At 45.3% G+C, this 20,910-nt stretch overlaps 1 protein-coding gene and 1 long non-coding RNA gene across 2 annotated transcripts; both read left to right on the top strand.

Moving 5' to 3' along the window:
• Window positions 1-8,163, top strand: ciz1b (cdkn1a interacting zinc finger protein 1b). Its single transcript, XM_044112364.1, has 14 exons — window positions 1-63; window positions 788-824; window positions 901-970; window positions 1,043-1,185; window positions 1,320-1,384; window positions 1,456-1,508; window positions 5,405-5,533; window positions 5,900-5,994; window positions 6,062-6,155; window positions 6,252-6,356; window positions 6,439-6,573; window positions 6,650-6,710; window positions 6,807-6,928; window positions 7,441-8,163. The coding sequence occupies exons 2-14, from the start codon at window positions 796-798 to the stop codon at window positions 7,486-7,488; spliced, it is 1,149 nt and encodes a 382-aa protein (XP_043968299.1). The 5' UTR covers window positions 1-63; window positions 788-795; the 3' UTR covers window positions 7,489-8,163.
• Window positions 8,164-10,049: 1,886 nt separating this feature from the next.
• LOC122828637 lies at window positions 10,050-14,501 on the top strand. Its single transcript, XR_006370257.1, has 3 exons — window positions 10,050-10,867; window positions 10,945-11,034; window positions 14,350-14,501. It is a non-coding gene; the product is annotated as an uncharacterized LOC122828637 (long non-coding RNA).
• Window positions 14,502-20,910: the final 6,409 nt, after the last annotated feature.

Raw genomic sequence — 20,910 nt, 5'->3', positions numbered from 1 at the left:
GCCGTTCACGGAAAACCAGATGCAGTCTGCTTATCTTTAGCAGAGTTAGCTTGGAGGACGGAGGTGAGCTCAGTGAAATGATAAAAGAAATGATAAAGTTTTGATTCACATTAATGACGCTGCGGTAACGGATGAAAGCAAGAGAATGAAACCATCCGCCGGAGTTTTTCAAATAAGTGTTTTTATCCTGGTTTTTTTTTAGTTGATTTTTATTTTATTTTTTTTTTAGCTCCGATAGCTTCCAGGTCTCTGTTTAAAATGCAACCATTTTACATTTATTTGCTTTTTTAACTGGTCGTTTTTGTAGGTGTTGTGATCGTTATTAGTTAGTAGTAAGTGTGAATTTGTTCCCGGTAATTCGGCCTGGCTGTGAGGACAAAAACATGTTTCTAACTTCCTATAAAGTTGAAGAAATACTTTGAGAGCTGAAAGAACAAATCCAGAATTTTCTGCAGTGGTTGGTTTAAACCAGGGGTCCAAAGTGGGTCGTCGAGGCCCGGCATTCTGCATATTTTAGTCTCTCCCTGGTTTAACGCACCTGGATCAAATGATGGCTCGTTAGAAGGCCTAAGAAGAACATTGACACGCTGAAAAGGTTGTTGGTGCCACCAGGGAGAGAATAAAACATGCAGGATGCAATCGGCCCTCAGGGACCCACTTTGGGGACCCCTGGTTTAAACCCATAAATCTGTTCAATCAGTTTATTTCTAGTTAAAATGTAATGAATGACTCTGCTGGAAGCTGATGGTTTAATGAGAATAAAAGTCTTTATTCCTTGGAGGAACAGAGGTCATCATGATCAGACAAACCAGGAGGACAGACAGGTGAGAGAATCTGGATCTGCTCCATCAGGTTGTTCCTGTTTGAACTCTGACCTCTGTCTATTCTACCCTCCTCCAGGTGTTTCCTTCCTGCAGTGGGAGGCGGAGTAGCGAAGGTTCGATTCCCTGCGGGTCCTCCAGCTCAGCAGGTGTGTAAATCAAACTCGCCCTCCTCCTGCTGATCCGCCTCGCCTCCTGAACCTGCGGCTCCTGTTCTGCAGGCACCAGGAAGCTGCGACGCCCGGCCCCACGGCAGTCCCGTCGCTGAGAGGGAGAAGAGAGCAGCCGATGGGCGGAGCCAGGGAGATCTGGGGTCGGATGGAGGTTCAGGAGAGGTTCAGCTGAAGAGAGCACGACAGAATGGGTCAGTTTGGTTCTGGATGACGAATGAAAAGAGAAAAGCTCATCATTCTGAACCTTCAGCCGTTGAAGGTTTATTCACTGTTTGGTCTGTAAAATTTTCTCCAGCAGTCAGAATCAAAGTTTTGTTTCCTGCAGAACTGAGGCGTTTGCAGCTGTGGGCAATAGGAACAAAGCCCCTGGGTCATGTGATTCAGCAGGAGGTGAGTGACTGCAGCAATAATCAGAGATTCATGAAGCTCCAGGATTCAATGATGCTGTTCCTGTTCCTCAGATGGTTCTAGTTCTGACCAGAAGGGGGCAGCAGAGGACAGCCGAACAGCTCAGGTGAGGATGTAAGATCCTTCAGGCTCCTAGGACTGTTAGGAGTCCTAGGACTCCTAACAGGAGTGTTGTTAACATATTACTGACATGTTGTTAGCACATTACTGTTGTATTGTTAACACATTACTGTCGTGTTGTTAGCATATTACTCACATGTTGTTAGCGTATTACTGACTTGTTGTTAGTGTATTACTGACGTTTTGTTAGCATGTTACTGACATGTTGTTAGCAGATTACTGACGAATTCGTAGCACATTACTAACATGTTAGCATATTACTGACGTGTTGTTAGCATATTACTCACATGTTGTTAGCGTATTACTGACTTGTTAGCGTATTACTGAAGTGTTTTTAGCGTATTACTGACATAATGTGTTGTTAGCGTATTACTGACATGTTGTTAGCATATTACTGACATGTTAGCATATTACTGACATGTTAGTACATTACTTTCTTGTTAGCACATTACTGATGTGTTGTTAGCGTATTACTGCCGTGTTGTTAGCGTATTATTGCCGTGTTGTTAGCGTATTACTGTCGTGTTGTTAGCATAATACTGACGTGTTGTTTGCATATTACTGACGTGTTGTTTGCGTATTACTGATATGTTGTTAGCACATTACTAACGTGTTCGCATATTACTGACGTGTTGTTAGCACATTCCTGTTGTGTTGTTAGCACATTACTGACGTGTTGCTAGCGTGTTACCGACGTGTTGCTAGCGTGTTACCGACGTGTTGCTAGCATATTACAGACATGTTGTTAGCATGTTACCGGCGTGTTGTTAGCATGTTACTGACGTGTTCTTAGCGTGTTACCAACGTGTTGCTAGTGTATATCCAGCGTGTTGCTAACGTGTTACCGGCTAGTTGCTGGTGTGTTACAGACCTGTTGCTAGCGTGTTACCGACGTGTTGTTCGCGTGTTACTGGCGTGTTGTTAGCATGTTACCAGGGTGTTGTTAGCCCATTATTGACATGTTGTTAGCACATTACTGACGTGTTGTTAGCATGTTACTGACATGTTCTTAGCATGTTACCAATGTGTTGCTAGTGTATATTCGGCGTGTTGTTAACGTGTTACCGGCTAGTTGCTGGTGTGTTACAGACCTGTTGCTAGCGTGTTACTGACGTGTTGTTAGCATGTTACCGACGTGTTGTTAGCATGTTACAGACATGTTGTTAGCGTGTTACCGACCTGTTGTTTGCGTGTTACTGGTGTGTTGTTAGCATGTTATGGGGGTGTTTAGCCCATTATTGATGTGTTGTTAGCACATTACTGATGTGTTGTTAGCACATTACTGCCGTGTTGGTGGCGTTTTATGGCCGTGTTGCTAGCGTGTTACTGACGTGTTGTTAGCGTGTTACCGACGTGTTGTTAGCGTGTTATCGGCTTGTTGCTAACATGTCACCATCGTGTTACCGGCATATAATTAATGTGTTACCGATGTGTTGCCAGCGTATTACCAACGTGTTCTTAGCGTGTTACCGACGTGTTGTTAACATGTTACTGACGTGTTCTTAGCATTACCAAAGTGTTGCTCGTGTATATCCGGCGTGTTGCTAATGTGTTACCGGGTGGTTGCTGATGTGTTAGACGTGTTGCTGTTGTTGCTGACGTGTCCGCTAACACATCAGCAACACGTGTTACCCTAACTTGTTGTTAGGGTGTTACCGGCGTGTTGTTAGCGTGTTACCGACGTGTTGTTAGCGTGTTACCAATGTGTTGTTAGCGTGTTACTGACGTGTTGTTAGCGTATCACTGACCTGTTGCTAGCGTATTACCGACGTGTTGCTAGCATATCACCGACCTGTTGTTAGCACATTATTGACGTGTTGTGTGCGTATTACTGACATGTTGGTAGCACATTACTAATATATTAGGCTATTACCGGCGTGTTGCTAACGTGTTACCAGCGTGTTGCTAGTGTGTTACCAACGTGTTGCTGGCATGTTACCGGCATGTTGTTAGCATGTTACCGGCGTGTTGTTATCACATTATTGAAGTGTTAGCACATTACTGACGTGTTGTTAGCACATTACTGACCTGTTGTTAGCACATTACCGACGTGTTGTTAGCCTGTTAACGACATGTTGTTAGCGTGTTAACAATGTGTTTTTAGCGTGTTACCGACTTGTTGCCAGCGTATTACTGACGTGTTCTTAGCGTGTTACCGACGTGTTGTTAACATGTTACTGACGTTTTCTTAGCATGTTACTAAAGTGTTGCTCGTGTATATCCGGCGTGTTGCTAATGTGTTACCGGGTGGTTGCTGATGTGTTACAGACGTGTTACTGGCGTATGACCAACTTCTTGTTAGGGTGTTACCGGCGTGCTGTTAGTGTGCTACCGGCGTGTTGTTAGCGTGTTACCGAAGTGTTGTTAGCGTGTTACCGATGTGTTGTTAGTGTGTTACTGGCGTGTTGTTAGCATGTTACCGGAGTTTTGTTAGCACATTACTGCCGTGTTGCTGGCGTGTGACGGACTTGTTAGCATGTTACCGACGTGTTGTTAGCATGTTACTGACGTGTTGTTAGCGTATCACCGATCTGTTGCTAGCGTATTACCGACGTGTTGCTACGATATCACCGACCTGTTGTTAGTACATTACTGTCGTGTTGTTAGCATCTTATTGACGTGTTGTTAGAACATTTCTGACATGTTGTTAGCACATTACTAACGTGCTAGCATATTACTGACGTGTTGTTAGCACATTACTGATGAGTTGGTAGCACATTACTAATATGGTAGCCTATTATCGGCGTGTTGCTAGCGTGTTACGAACGTGTTGCTAGCATGTTACCGACGTGTTGCTAGCGTGTTACCGGCATGTTGTTAGCATGTTACCGGCGTGTTATTAGCACATCACTGATGTGTTGTGAGCACATTACTAACATGTTGTTAGCACATTACTGATGAGTTGGTAGCACATTACTAATATGGTAGCCTATTATCGGCGTGTTGCTAACGTGTTACCAGCGTGTTGCTAGCTTGTTACCAACGTGTTGCTAGCATGTTACCGACGTGTTGCTAGCGTGTTACCGGCATGTTGTTAGCATGTTACCGGCGTGTTGTTATCACATTATTGAAGTGTTGTTAGCACATTACTGACCTGTTGTTAGCACATTACCGATGTGTTGTTAGCCTGTTAACAACATGTTGTTAGCGTATTACCGACGTGTTCTTAGCGTGTTACCAACGTGTTGTTAACATGTTACTGACGTGTTCTTAGCGTGTTACCAAAGTGTTGCTTGTGTATATCCGGCGTGTTGCTAATGTGTTACCGGGTGGTTGATGATGTGTTAGACGTGTTGTTAGACGTATGACCGACTTGTTGTTAGGGTGTTACCGGCGTGTTGTTAGCGTGTTACCGGCGTGTTGTTAGCGTGTTACCGGCGTGTTGTTAGCGTGTTACCGGCGTGTTGTTAGTGTGTTACCGGCGTGTTGTTAGTGTGTTACCGACGTGTTGTTAGCGTGTTACCGATGTGTTGTTAGTGTGTTACTGGCATGTTGTTAGCACATTACTGACCTGTTGTTAGCACCTTACCGACGTGTTGTTAGCGTGTTAACGACGTGTTGTTAGCGTATCACCGACCTTTTGCTAGCGTATTACCTTACGTGTTGCTAGCGTGTTACCGGCATGTTGCTAACGTGTTACCGACCTGTTGCTAGCGTATCACCGACATGTTACTAGCGTGTCACCGACGTGTTAACGTATTACCGACGAGTTGTTAGCGTGTGACCAATGTGTTGCTAGCGTATTACCTTACGTGTTGCTAGCGTGTTACCTGCGTGTTGCTAACATGTTGCCGACGTGTTCTTAGCGTATCACCGATCTGTTGTTAGCGTGTTACCGGCGTGTGGTTAGCATATTATTGACGTGTTTTTGAAACGTTGCAGCTGCAGAGCGTGGCCTCCCTGAAGGTCACCATACAGCAGAGCAGCGATAGCCGAGAGTTCGGTCCGGCTGACAGGAAGTCCACTGCTCTCCACTGTCATGTCTGCAACCTCACCTGTCGCTCCCTGCAGGTGAGAAACACACCTGTCCTTCCTCCACGCTGCTCCTTCAAAATAAAGAGCTGTGAAGAAAAACCCAGAGTGCTGGTTAAAGTCGGAGCCATGTTGGCTTCATGCTTTAAGTTGTCAGCCATATTGGTAGAGGCAAGTTCATGCAACATATGATGTTTTAGAAAACTGATGTTTTCTTAATGATAGTGAACATAAAGGTTAGTTAGACAATAACAAATGTTCATTTCAGTTTTATTAATTGCCATCATTGAGATGAATGTTAAGATGTATCAGTTTATCACTGTACAAAATTAGAAACATCCCATAATTCTGTGTGTAATGAGCCAGTTAAGCTAAATGTTTGCAGAAGCTGTTTGTGTTGTCCAGGTGTTTCAGGATCACATGTCAGGGCGAGAACACCTGAGGAAGCTGCAGGACATCACACAGAGCATCCAGCTCAACGCCGGCCCCCTGCTGGACAGGTGCGGTCTCGCAGGCTTTAATGAGGCTTTAATGTCCAGAACCTGCAGTAACAGTGTCCACCTGCAGGGGTCGCCGGCCACAGGCGCAGCGCTGGTGTGACACCTGCCAGGTCCACTTCAGAGGTGACATCATCGTCCACAGACGGACGGAGCAACACAAGGTGAGAGCAGGAAGTCTGAGAGCGAGCTGCAGGAAGGAAGCTCCCTCACCGGGGTGTGTGTGTGTGTGTGTGTGTGTGTGTGTGTGCATGCTCCAGGAGTGTAAGCAGCAGGGGCGGCCCTTCTGTCCGGTCTGTCAGAGACACTTCAGGACGCCCAGGAAGTTTGTGGAGCACATAAAGTCTGTGGAGCATAAGGAGCAGGTCAGCAGGGGGCAGCAGACAGCCGTAGCTGATGACATCATCACCTGCGCTCCAGCTGATGATGTCATCGCTTGTTCTCCAGGTGCAGCTGGGGGACAAGCAGGAGGAGGAGCTCATCACTGTGGACGCTGTGGGCTGCTTCGAGGAAGAGGAGGAGGAAGTAGAGGTGGTAGATGAGGATGAAGAGACAGCGCCATCTGAGGTTCAGGGGTCAGAGGTCAGTGCTACTTCAGCCTGTGGCTCTAAAACCTGGAACAGATTCTGGTACCGACTTGGATTCTTGTTCCCTACAGACTGGTGATGCCAAAGAGTCGGAGGAAGTAGAAGACGAGTTCGATCCCCAGCTGACTTACGGTAAATTCCCCGGTGGCGGCGCGGCGCCCCCCAGTGGCAGCCTGCTGTCCTTGTATGTGATGAACCCAAACAGAACTGGGTCTAATGTCTGAGCAGGAAGCAGCTTCGTGATTCCGGTTCGCGGCTTCGTTTGCCGACTCTGCAACAAATTCTTCTACAGAGAGACGGCAGCGAGACACACACACTGCAGGACGCACACACACTTCCTCAACCTGCAGGTAACACACACGCACACACACTCTTCCTGACCAGCCGTGACCCAGACTGGTGATGTTTTGTCTCTTTGATGGTTTCTGTCAGTGGTTCTGGTTCTGTCCGGAACCGGGTTGGTACTGACCTTTGACCTGGGTTCCAGCTGTGATGGAGCCTCCATGGCTCCTTGTGGGTCGGACACCTCCAACTCCAAACTATAAACAGGCTAAAACCCAGAACAGAAATGTTAACGTGGGTCCAGTCTGGTGTCAGATTAAAGGTTCTGGGACCGGCTGCTGGGTCCAGTCTGGCTGATCAGCACCTGTTAAGACTAACAGCGAGCACCAAGCAGAGGAAGTGGTCTAGTCAAAGACAGGCCAACACAGAGACTGAGCTGGAGAAGGAAAGGAGGCCAGAAGTAGCCATGCTAGCGCTAAAGCTAATGCTAAGTCATTCTCTGTCTGTCTCTCTGTGAGGTTCTGCTGAGGCCCGTTTGGGTCGGACTGGACCAATCACTTTTGATGTTTGTTTGTTCCAGAACCACAGAGACGAACAGAAGAGGAAGATGAAGACAACTCTTCCCTGACTTCATGACTCCATTTCCCACAATGCATCAGAGGATTGTGATGTCATGATGTTCTAACAACTCATTGTCTCCACCTAGTGGCGGCTGCAGGAACAGCAGCTGTGTTCCTTAAATCAGTGGTTCCCAACCCCCGGGCTGCAGACCGGTACCGGTCCGTGGACCAATTGGTACCGGGCCACACGAGAAATAATTAAATATTTCAGTTTTATGTGTTATTTGAGTCTGGAGGATCTTTTATTTTGAAAATCCTGTAACTGGACTCTCTGGGTTCCGTCTCGCCGCCAACATTGAGCCACAAGCAGCAAAATGAGAGAGTCAAAAAGTGACTGAGAGTCATTATTCGTAACACAAACCCTGTAAATTCTAGACACTAATAGGAACCATAGAATTGCACAAAAATCTGTGAGGGACGGAAAGAGGAGAACGGAGCCTGTTTACATGGTTCTAAACTGAGTGGGAATGAAAACAGCAGCAGGTATTTTGTTCCATATAAAAACCATTAGGATTTTATTGGAATGTAATCAATTACAAATTTATTGATGGAACTTGACTTAATGTCGTGTTTTGATTGTTGATTCTGTGTTTCATTGTGTTTTTGTGTTTGATTTGATGTAAAACACTTTGAAATGCCTTGATGCTGAAATGTGCTATACTAATAAAATTTGATTGATTGATTGATTGATTGATTCTCCCATTAGTCGTTATCGTGAGTTAAAATTTTCACAAAAGTAAAATGTTTGTTTTTTGTGGTGCATCTGTATCTTATTTTGAAGAAGAAAATCCAGTAAAACCCCCAGCAGACCAAACATGAATCTAGAATAATCAAGCAGTAGTGAAAGTTAGAGGTTCATTTTAAACCATAAAAGACGAAACAACAATAAAAACCGTTTGATAAAGTCGGAGGGAGCAGCAGCTCTATTTGCTGCTCTGTGATTTGGAGGGAATTATTCTATTTTTCATAGTTAACATTTTAACTGAATAAACATAACCACATATAATAATGACCTTTACATGTAGCAATACGAACTCTCAGTTACCATGACAACAGTAGGGAGCAGCAGCTCTATTTGCTGCTCTGTGATTTGGAGGGAATTATTCTATTTTTCATAGTTAACATTTTAACTGAATAAACATAACCACATATAATAATGACCTTTACATGTAGCAATAAACATTTCCTCATATCTCGTCCGATGTCCACCGAACTCTCAGTTACCATGACAACAGTTTGGGATTCCTCCCGTTCATGCTAACACACACCGCTAACTGATTGGCTGCCTGTCGCTAACACAACAGGCTGCGATAACACCGCTTAACAAGACCATGTTGAATATGGTTGATTTTAAATGGACATATTCAACACAATACCGCTAACACAACACCGCTAACACAACACCGCTAACACAATACCGCTAACACAATACCGCTAACACAATACCGCTAACACAACACCGCTAACACAACACCGCACACTGCAGGATGTTGGAAGATTGTTGTAAAGAGAAAATCAGGGCAAAGAAAACAAAAGACTTTATTTCAGGCGTCCCCAAAGTGGGTCCCTGAGGGCCTATTGCATCCTGCATGTTTTATTCTCTCCCTGATGATAGTAACAACCTTTCAGCAGGTCAGTGTTCTTCTTAGGCCTCTAACAAGCCATCATTGGATCCAGGTGCATTAAACCAGGGAGAGACTAAAACATGCAGGAGGCCCTCAGGGACCCACTTTGGGCTCCTGGTTTACCAACATGCAGAAGCATTATCTGACGGTTCCTCCCCACTCCCCCTCCGCTGCAGCAAAATTGCCAAGTCTTGACCGGTCCGCGGTAATAAAAAGGTTGGGGACCACTGCCTTAAAGGAGCAGAGTGCTGACTGAACACTGGGCAGGAATGGAGCTCCGTAGCTACAGTTTAAATTGCCTGGTAACGCCTCAGCAACGCCGCTCTCCTCACCAACCTGAAGGCTTCCTGTTGCGCTGCGCTCTGATTGGCTGCTGCTGTTTGTCCTCCAAAGCTCCAGACCGATCAATAACTCATGAGTGCAGCAGGTTTTCATGTCTCTGCGAGGCGTTCAGGTGCTGCCGTTGGCTGCAGGTTATTACAGAGCCAAACAAAAGCCAGACGGTTTGTTCTTGTGCAGGACGAAACCCTGAAAGACTCAAAGTCACCCGGGAACGGCCGAGGATCAGGTTCCATCAGGTTCCATCAGGTTCCATCAGTCCATCAGGTTCTATCAGTCCTTTGGGTTCCATCAGTCCATCGGATTCCATCTGGTTTCAGCAAGTTCTATCAGGTTCCATTGGGTTCCATCAGGTTCTATCAGGTTCCATCAGTCAATTGGGTTCCATCAGGTTTTATCGGGTTCCATCAGGTTCTATCAGGTTCCATCAGGTTCCATAAGTCAATCGGGTTCCATCAGGTTCTATCAGGTTCCATCGGGTTCCTTTGGGTTCCATGAGGTTCTATCAGTCCATTGGATTCCATCGGGTTCCATCAGGTCATATCAGTCCGTCCTTCATTCTGTCACCAAACATTTAATGGAAAATCTGAAACCTGGACCCGTTTCCAGCTTCCAGCCACCAGGGGGAGCTCACGCTCTTTAGACTGGTTCACTCCACAGCTTCAGGACGGGTAGAAGGTCCGGTTCCCCTCACAACAGGAAGGTTGTGATGAAAGAAATGATGAAGGTGACTGGAATCTCAGGAACCAGAACCCAGTTCAGCCAATTTAGCCAGCCTGATGGTTTCCTGACTGAGTCTGAGCTGGAAGCAGGAAATGAAGATTTTGTGTGACAGCAGAGTAAAGTTCTGGTTTTGGTTCTGGTAACTGGGATCCATTTCCCATATTTTTCTGCCCAGTAAAGCTCTGGGAACGGTGGACCTGGGCCTGATGTCTGGCCCAGTTCTGGTCCAGACGAACGTTTCAGGAACTGAAGGTTCCTCCAGAGTTTTAATTTCAGCTCAGAGTAGGAACCTTTTTTGTGTGTGTGTTTTTGGTACGGCATATATCTGACGCTACATCTGCTAACAGTCACCATGGAGACGCTTCTCGGTTAATTTCTACTTCTGAACGATCTGATGGGAAAAGACGTGGTTGTGCTAAAAGCCTGTCAGCAAAGCTATACTAGCCTGAAATAGCATCTCAATGCTAACATTTAGCAGCTAATGCTAATGTTAGCGTCCACAGTCACATTTCTACAGAAGCTCTTTGGAAAGAATAAAAACAGTAAATGTCAGTTGAATTGAATCTGCTGCTGATTTTTTGGATATTTTGACTAAAATGTGATCAATTATCTTCTGATATCTAAATATGGATCCATTCTGCTGGCTGACCTTCCCAGCAGACATTGCTGCTGTCCTGAGGAACGCCTTGACGTCGTTCTGGTAATTAAAGTGTTTTTTTTTAAGTGTTTTTTGCTGAATAGATGCTAAAAGCTTAGCTGCGTCTCCACCTGCTGCAGCACAAGGACGCCGCCTCTGACTGAAGCTTTTCATCTGCATAATGGACGACCTTCAGCAGGACGACCTTCAGCAGCAAACACACGGTGAAGGTTCGATTCCTTGCTGCCTCTGAGCAAGGCAGCAGGCTGTTGCCATGGTGACCACAGCCAATGTTTCACGTCTAGTTTTTAGCTTTTCACACTTTTCAGATTTTCTCTTCCACATTTTTATTCATTCTTCATCTCTTCTCTCCAGCCTTCCTTTCTTTTTCTTTCATTCTTCCTCTTTAATGTTTCTGATTTTAATTCATTTTTTACTTGATTTTCCTCCAATTTTCACTTCATTCTCTTTTCCTCTTTCATTTCATTTTTGTTTCCACACACCCACGCACACACATCAACACACACACATCAACACACACACATCGAAACACATCCACACACACATCGAGACGCACACATCCACACACACACATCAACACACACACACACATCCACATACACACACACACACACACACACACACACATCCACACACACACATCAACACACACACAGCCACACACACACATCCACACACACACATCCACACACACACATCAACACACACATCAACACACACACATCCACACGCATCCACACACAGCCACACACACACACAGCCACACACACACATCAACACACACACAGCCACACACACACATCAACACACACACAGCCACACACACTCTGCTTGTCCTTCAGAGTCTCTTTGCTTCTCGGTTCTGAATGTTTTTCTCTGTTTGCAGCTTTAAAAGCTTTAAGAGAAACAAAACAAAAACTGGATGAAATGAAAACAGTGAGACTCAGAGGGAGACTCATCTCCTCAGATTGACCCGGTCCAGTCCGACCCAGTCCAGTCCGACCCAGTCCAGTCCGATCCTACAACAGATTCATATCAGCACTGATCTCTGGTTCCTGGTGCTGCAGCGCAGCTCACTGCTGCAGGAGGGCAGAAGAGTTTGACCTAAAGGTTTTACAGAGTTCTGATTCAGAGGGCTAAATGTAACGGTACCCCACACTTTTCAGATTTGATCTTTAAAAATCAAAAATGATTTTCCTTCCATATTTGTTTCTTTAATAAATGAAGAGTTTGGGTCACCTGGAAACTGAAACTCTCCCTCTCTTCCCCCTCTCTTCCTCCTCCTCCTCCTCTTCTTTATATTCTGCTCATTACTTCGTTTCTCCTGCCTTCTCTCTGAAAGCCTTTTATTCTGATCTGCTGTAATTAGCTGCTACTTTCTACCCACTGAGCCTGTAACTGCCTGATAATGTCAGTGTGTCAGTCACAGAAACGAGGCGCTGAAGGCTGAAAGCTGCAGCTTCCATCTGAACCATTCTGGCCTTTTAATAACCTGCGTTCTGATTGGCTGCTCAGGAAAACGCAGCAGCTCTTTGTTTGGTCGTCAAAAACTTCAAACTGGAAAGTGTTCTGGGTTCTGATTCTGTTGGGTCTGCAGAACCAGAACCGACCCACATGGAGTAGGAGAGGAACCTGGATTGGGTTGATCCGGACCAGAGACGGGCAGCAACCAGAACCTGCAAAACCATGCAGAAAATCCACCTGATGTTTACCTGGAGTTCCTGAACGCACCACATTCTGGTCCTGATTCTGGTTCTAGTTCTGCTCTCCATCATTCATTCATGTTCAGAGCAGCTAACTGTTCTCCCTTCAGCCTGTCGATTCCCCCCTGCTGCTCACTCAGGTTTCCTCCCTGCTCAACATTAAAAGGCAGCTGTCATTAGCCTCACCGCAGTGTGTGAGTGGGTGTGTGTGTGTGTGTGTGCGTGTGTGTGTGTGTGTTTGTTTCTAATACCTTGTGGGGACCATTGTCCTGACATATACCACGTTGTGGGGACCCACTGCTCTTTGTGGGGACCGGAGCCTGGTCCCTACAAGAGGAAACAGTGTTTTTGGGTCAGGGGTCAGATTTAGGACTATGGTGTGAATTGAGTTTTGGTTTTGGTTAGGTATGTAATGGATAGGGTTAGGATAAAAGTAAGGCTAAGGATTAGGCTGTAGAAATGTATGGAAGTCAATGGAAAGTCCCCACAAAGATAGCTGCGCAAACATGAGAGTGTGTGAGCTGCCATTAGGCGCCCACAGCCGTGCGGCTCGGTCCGCTCTGCCCCGTGGCATGCTGGGTAACCCTCCAGCTTGCTGCCACTCTGAGCTCCCAGCCACAGAGCTAAATGACAGGGTCGGCTCCTCCTGGACGCCCCGCGCCGCGAATCCAGTGCTCCTCTCTGCTAACCTGCAATTAACTCACACAGAGCCGGAGGAGGAGGAGCAGCTAATGTGATGAAGGTGTGAGAGCAGCCATGAGACAGCAGCACACTGTACCACCAGAACCAAGAAACTGGGTCACAGATCCAGGACCAGGACCCGGACCAGAACCAGGACCAAAACAAGAACCAGTAATTAACGGCTGATCTGAATCTGCAGCAGCAAAACTCAGAATCTGAATATCAGTAATACACAAGAAACAAACAAAAATCAAAGCAGCTCCTTTATTCTGTTTTGCTTCATCTGGATTTCTGCTTCAGATACAGATTTAGGTTTTAACATCACTCCACTCCACCTGCGTAGTCAAAGTCCAGTCCAGTTGGTTCTTGTTGGTTTGAATGTGAACGCCAAGCAGACCAGAGACTGCTGCAAAAACAGGAAGTGTGGACTACAGCACAGGGCATTCTGAGTAAATCCAACCAAAGCTAACATGCTAGCCTAGCGCTAGCAGCAGAAATGTCTCCTGGTCTTCAGCCAAAGACTAAAGAGAAATCCTCCAACACTAAAATCTGACGCCTCCATCTTGTTTCCATCTGGTGAAGAAGAAAGTTGCTCTCAGTGTCTTCAGAGGTTTTTGTATGGTTTCCTTCAGTGGTTCTTGGTGCAGCGCCCCAGGAGGCCAGGAGGGGAACAGGTTGGTTTGACTCAGAACCACAGCAGCTGGAGGTGGAGCAGATGATGGAGTTCTGGTTCCAGTAGAACCGGGTTGACCGGACCATCAGGAGGAAAACATTTACAGATTAAGACTTTCTGATACAAAACCTCCATCCTGATCTGCTGCTGGATGTCTCATGTTGTTTTAATTACCTGCTGTGTGTGTGTGTGTGTGTGTTTGTGTGTTTGTGTGTGTGTGTGTGTGTGTGTGTGTGTGGGTGTGTGGGTGTCTCTGTGCGCGTGTGCTGTCAGATCTCCTCCCTTCAACTCAAACTGCTAACTGGATAATTAGCCAATCAAACAGGAGAGCTTGTCCACCAATTACCTGCTAATTGACTTGAGAGCCTATCCTCTGCCCCAGCTTCAGCCCAGTGTGTGTGTGTGTGTGTGTGTGTGTGTCTCAGCGGGCGGCCCTAATGGAGCAGTGAATTCATTACTGTGTGCAGGCAGGCGGTTCTGGCTGATGAACAGACTGTGACATCATCAGGCTGGCAGCCAATCAGACGCTACCTCCCTGACAGGTCAGCTGATCCTGGACAGGAAGTCAGACACGGTTTGGTAACATACTGAGTGTCTGGATGCTTCAGAGAACCCCAGATCGTCTTTAAACCAGATTAAAGTTCATAGTTCCTGATGACCGGAAGCTTCTCATATTTTCATTTCAGGATTCAATTATTTCTAAATATCACACTTTCAAACTAAATGTTTAATTAGTGAGCTAAATGTTTGGCTCCAAGCTAGCAAATATTTCCTTAGCCCTAAACTGAATGAATATTCAGTTGGTAAAAGATTTACTCTGAGCTAGCCACGTGTCTCTAAAGCAATCTAAATATTATGTTTTAAATTAAGTATATTTTATAGAAGTTCACCAAATATGAGATTCATTAGGTATTTAGATTCAAACTAAATATGTAAAGTGTACAAATGTACACTTTATTAATGTACAAATGCATTAATAATAAGATACAGACTCCTTTTTTTCCTCTAATGAGTAAATAACTCAAATTATTTGACAGTAACTTGACTGAATTATCAGCAACAAACTGCTCTGCTCAAGTTTCAACTTGAAAACAAATTTGGTTGTGAATAAAATGTTTTTGGATTAAATGAATATTTTTTTCCTCCAAAGAGTTTTTGTGGCACTAGTGGCTTGTATTTTTGACAGTAGGCAGACAGGAAGGAGGGTGAGAAGAGGGGGGAAGACATGCGGCAAAGGTTGTCGGACCGGGAGTCGAACCCGCGACGTCCACGTCGAGGACTAAGGCCTCCAAACGTGGCGCATGCTGATCCCCTGCGCTACCACAGCACGCCCCATAAAATATTTTTTCAGTAATTTCTCCATCTTCAGATTCGTTCTCAGACATTTCAGGGCAGAAATCTGAACAGAATGGCTTTGATGGATCTGACAGAAACACGGATGCTGACGGAGGCAGAACGTTGAAAAATACAGATTCTTCCATGGAAACGAGTTTGTTGTTGAGTCAGAAGCAGACAATGAGGCGGGAGGTGAAAATGTTCATCAGAGTTGAAAACAAAAGCAACTCCGTCTCCGTCAGCGCAGCACTGAACAAAAGGCAGCAAGACAAAGAGCTTCCTGCAGAGCTCAGGTGTGTTCAGGACAAAAGCACTCTGAGGAGGAGGATGAAGGTCATCAACCTGCCGCTGGATCCAGAGCAGCAAATCAGAAAACCTGAAAAAAAACACAGCTGCAGAAAAGATCAGGTGACGAAACAGAGCCGAGAAAATAAAGCCCAAAAGAACCAAAAACCTTCAAATATCACATCCTAACAACTCACCTGACCTCCACATGACCTTCATCCACTCATTAGTCATAATCAGATGCTAAAGTTGTTCTAGCATGAGCCAAAACTTTGACACCAATAAAACAGGAAATATTTATTCACAATAATTTAAATTAAACTTCAAACTTTAGAAAAATAAAACTATTAATTAATAAAATACTAATTATTCCAATAGTATATTTGATACACAGATATACATATAGCCAGTCCATTAATGGACTCATCATACATAAGAATAAAACCATCAGGTTTTATTTTTATTTCTGGGCAGCAGAGTGGACATGGACCTGAGGGATGCCTTTTCTCAAACTCGTCCTTAAACAGAGCGACCTTCTTCCTGTCCCGCCCTTATAAGGCATGTAGGCTCCTCCCACTGCAGCATGGACTCTGTAGAAGCCACGCCCCATTCAGATTTCCCACTGATCGGTTGTCAGAATTTCTTTCTGCTCAAAATAAATGAAGAATGAACAAAATGGAGTTATTTTTCTACAACATCAGTTCCTTTTCTGTTTTCTCAAATTTATAGTCTGTCACTGGTATCAACCCCAGTTCTGGTTCTGATGGAGGTTTCCTCTGTCGCCCCCTGGTGGTCAGGAGGAGTGACGCTCTGCAGGTTTTGCTCAGAGAGAAACTTTTAAACTGGTTACTATAATAAACTGAACTCCGTGGGTAACTGGACTGACTGTGATTTTCAACTGAAATGATTCTTTTTTTGGGTCATACTTCTGAATTATTGCTGCAGAAATGAACTGAACTAAGGTGAACTTTGACTCCAGCAGGAGAACATTCCCATGTTTCAGATCAGGAATGAGTTTGAACCGATTCCAAAGTTCGGATCTGATCAGTGAATGATCAGAAAGAGAAAATCTGTTTTCCTCATGAACCCGCTTCACAGAGACGCTGTTCCATAAACCGCCGATTAAAATAAAATCATCAAATTACAACATATCTCTGCTTTAACTGATATAATTTAATTAGTTGATTGATCAGTTTATGATGTTTGGTTGATCAGGGAGAGGAAGTGGCATCTTGTGTGTGTGTGCGTGTGTGTGTGTGTGTGGGTGGGTGTGCGTGTGTGTGTGGGTGTCTGTGTGTGTGTGTGTGTGTGTGTGTTTGTGTGTGTTGGGACTAATGAGTGAGCATTGTGTTGCTGTCCATTATAAGTCACGCTGTGTTAGAGGAGCTACAGTGTGAAAACAACTGGGAGTCAATTATACACCAGTTAGCGAGGGTCGGGGTGTGAGCCACACACACACATGCACGCACGCACACACACACACACACACACACACACACACCGTGGCTCAGCTGGGGGAGTTCCTGCAGACAGATGGACCCGTTTTTATGGCGCAGCCCTTGACATTCGCTCCGTATTGTTGCGGCACAAAGAGCAGCTGGTTCTGGTTCTGAGAGGACGGATGTTCGCTGGAGGAGGAGAAAGAGGAGGAGGTGATGAAGGCCCATTTTCTGCTCATTATGTTCAGCAACAGTTAGAGAAAACATTCCTGATCTTTGCTGGTTCTGTCTCAGATCAGAGAAACTCATTCAGGAGGATAGAGACACCACCCAGTTCTAGCTCAGTTCTACATCAGTTCTACACTACCCGGTTCTACAGTCCTTCACTGCTGGTAGTTTATAATTCACTGAATGGATTAAACATCTGCTGCTACTGGATTAACCTGCTGGTTCTGGTTCTGGAGAACACGAAGAAGCAGTATGCAGCTTATATGCTCCACAGATCTGGAACAAATTTTCAGAAAACTGAAAAACAGCTGAAACCCTGAACTCTTTTCAGGCTGGTTGGAGCTGCTTTGATTATCAATAACTGGAACATTGATGAAATATTGATGTGGTGATTTTGATGGTGGAATTTGATAATATGGAATGTTTGTTGCTTGTTTCATATTTGGATGTGTTTTATTCAGCCTTGTTGCTGAAATGTGCCAAGCTAATGAACCTGAGCTCCGTTTTCCACCACCAGTTTGAGCATTAATGTTGTTACTGCAGATAAAATCTTTATTTTGGTCTCAGGATGATGTGTATGTGTTTGGTGGACCAGTCTGCTGGTTCTGCCCTGCTGGTTCTAGTCCAGTCCTCCGGAATGCATTTTCTTGCTGCTTACTGGTTTGTTTATTGACTTTTCTCACATCAATAAACTTCAGAGATTAATTAATTACGGCTTAATGAGGCTCTTAGGCAGGAAGCTGCTCATTTTTTAATTATCAAGAACCTATCCTTCAGATCTCTGGCAGATATTTCAGCTGTTTCAGGCCTGTAGGGGGCGCTATCAAGGTTCATACTGTTTTTTCTCCTCATGAATAAAATCCTCAGCAGCTCTTTGAATTTCTCTGCCTCTTTTACAGCCTCGGCTCAGAAATGAATAGATGAATATTATTCCGAGGCAGCTCAGAAAATGAAGCTATTGAACGGAGTGACTTTGTCCTCCAGATGAGAGACGAGCGCTAATCTTCTGCCTGAAGGGCTTCTGTTCAGGGAGCCGATTCTCTTTTCACTGAGAGCATTATTAATATTATCGCCGTAAAAAGGAAGAAAAACTGAGGTCAAACCATCTCTAACAGGTCAGTGCACAGAAAGCCTCTTTTTAGTATAAACATGACCCCTGATGAAGAGGAGCAGCGATCCAGACCTGCTCAGCACACACATACTGGTTTTCTCACTGTTATGAGGACCAACACCAGAATGCTGCTTTACTGGGACCAAATGCCTGGAAAGCAAATCTGGACTTTGGTCTAAAGGCTTAAGTTCAGATCAGCTAGTACTGCTGAGAGCAGGCTGTGGATCCAAATGAGCTGCAGACTAATGGTAGAAAAAGATCAGCTTCTCTCATGTTTACAGGACACATCTGAAAACATCAACATGCACAACAACAAAGAAACAATTAACTTTGGTCTGCGACATACTGAGGCTGGTGGATACAGCTGGCACAAATAACATGATGAGCTAATAAGCTAATGCTAGTGTGCTAACATTAGCTAACATGGGTGTTAACATTAGTTAACTTGGGTGCTAACATTAATTAATTTGTGTGCTAACATTAGATATCTACTGTGAAAACATTAGCTGTGCTAATGTTAGCAATCTAGTTTGCTAACCACTAGAGGGCACTGTTATTTAAAAAGTTAGCTGCATTAACTTACAGAACTATTTACAAACATTAGTTCTGCTGGCACTAAATCTCTAGACCAACACAGCATTTAGTTGAGGCTACTGCTAAAAGTATCTATAAGTTTTAAACATCAATCCTGAAGGGGTGTAGCTTATCTTGTAGTAAAATGTTGCTTCACAGATTTCTGGTTCACCAGAAATCTGCAGGATGTCTAAACTGCTTTCCTTCCTTTTACCTCAGTGACTCAGACTGTGAAAACTAAAAGTGATGTGTGTCATGAATGTTCATATCTGTCTTCATGCGCTCATTTTTACTGAACCAGTGGACTTTCTCCTCCTGCTTCTGTCACCAGGTTGGACTGATAATCGGGCCGGTCCTGGTTCTACCAGGTCTTCAGCTATGGGCCTGACAGACTAGCTGGTCCTCATAAAGGCGGAGCGTGTTAGCACTGGACGCTAATTGAATTTCATAGCCGTCTTTGTGGCGACCCGCCACCTTCTGCCACTGTTGCCGTCTCTGTGACTGAAAGAATCAAAGTGTGTTTGTGGAGGGAGGGGGCAATAAATGGCTCTTTTCAGCAGCCGTGTGTGTGTGGGGGGGGGCGAGGAAAACTAGGGGGGTAATAGACAAGCCTATATACTGCTGAACAATGGCACCCCTCCCCCAGCGGTGGCGGGGGGCCACGAAGGATCAAGGCCTTCTAGCCCATGAATTCATTGCTGTTGCTTTCTGGATGAGGAGGCGCACTGCCTCGTCTTCATCGCTGAAATGAGCAATAAAAGAGGCTCGGGGAGCAACAAGGTGGGGGTAACAGAGTGGTGGGGGGTAATAAGAGTTGGGGGGGATTTAGGGAGACGAGAGAAACTTTTGTGGAGTTGGAGAAGGAGAAGAAAGGCGAGGAGTGTGGAGAATGGGGAGTGACGGGTGGGTTAATCTGGCATCCATCTGCTGCCCCCCCCCATGATGCAGCCACTGAAACATTGCACTAAATGTTCCTGGACAGGGGCCTTTGTCAGTAACACCCCCTGCTCGCACCCCCCTCCACAAAACACTTAATAATGAGATTAAAACTTCAAATAAATGAAGTGTGAGTGAAAGGAGGTGGGGGACTCCCAGTCTAACCAGTTCATTCACCAGTCTGCTGGTTCTGACCGGGTCTGAGGACTGAAACATCTGCAGGAGGAAATGATCTCTGAGTTCATGAAGGTCTGATCTCCAGAACCCAGAACCTGTTTCTGATCTCCAGAACCTTCCATCGGCTTTTAAAACGTTTCCATTCATATTTGTGTTTTCAATGCAGCAGCAGTGACAGTAAAGATTAAAGAGCAACTGAGGAAACGGCTGAAGCCACCATGGTGACATATTATGGTCTGTATTGGACACAAAGAGTCGGAGGTCAGGTGACTCTGTAACCATTTCCTGTCTCTGCAGGTCGACTTGCTAACACTAACGAAGCTACAGGTACAGAAGCACATAAAGAATCTAAAACGTTGGACACAGCGGTGGAGGAGACGAGGAGTCTTCTGTTTCACCTGCTGACACAGGGGGCGCCACTGAGACAATGCTGTCAATGTTCCTGAGGTGCTAAGTGTTAGCTGGCAGGGATACTAGCATGTTATCAGAGCAACTTGTCACATGTTGGTCTGAGAATCTGAGTCAGGAGTTGTGCTTCAGGGTGTCACCACTACTTGGTGCCCTGTCAGCTGAGACAGCAACTCTACATTGAAGCGTTTCTGAGGTTGCTGCTGATGCTCTGAAGGATTCAGACCTAAGTCCCAAGAAACACTGTTTGTGTTCAGGTATCATCATCATCTTCAACGACCTCCGGGCTTATCAGCCTGGCGCCCTCCAGGCTTGTTTTTATGATTTTATGCTGTTATTCATAATGTGTGCTTGTAACATTCTCAAACTTCCTGTCAACTTTAGGCATTTGTCAGCTGGTAGCGCGTTGAGCTCAGCGGTTTCCAGATGGTTGGAGGAAGGGGAGCGTCTGAGCCCTGCTGCCAGGCTGTGGAGGGGGTGTCATGCTCTGGGATCAAAGTTAATGTACAGATTGTTGTTTCAGAGCTGGATTGATT

Source organism: Gambusia affinis, linkage group LG03 (genome assembly GCF_019740435.1).
Source record: "Gambusia affinis linkage group LG03, SWU_Gaff_1.0, whole genome shotgun sequence".
Taxonomy (NCBI): domain Eukaryota; kingdom Metazoa; phylum Chordata; class Actinopteri; order Cyprinodontiformes; family Poeciliidae; genus Gambusia; species Gambusia affinis.
Note: the sequence above shows the minus strand (reverse complement) of the source record. Positions and strands in the feature narration are given on the sequence as shown.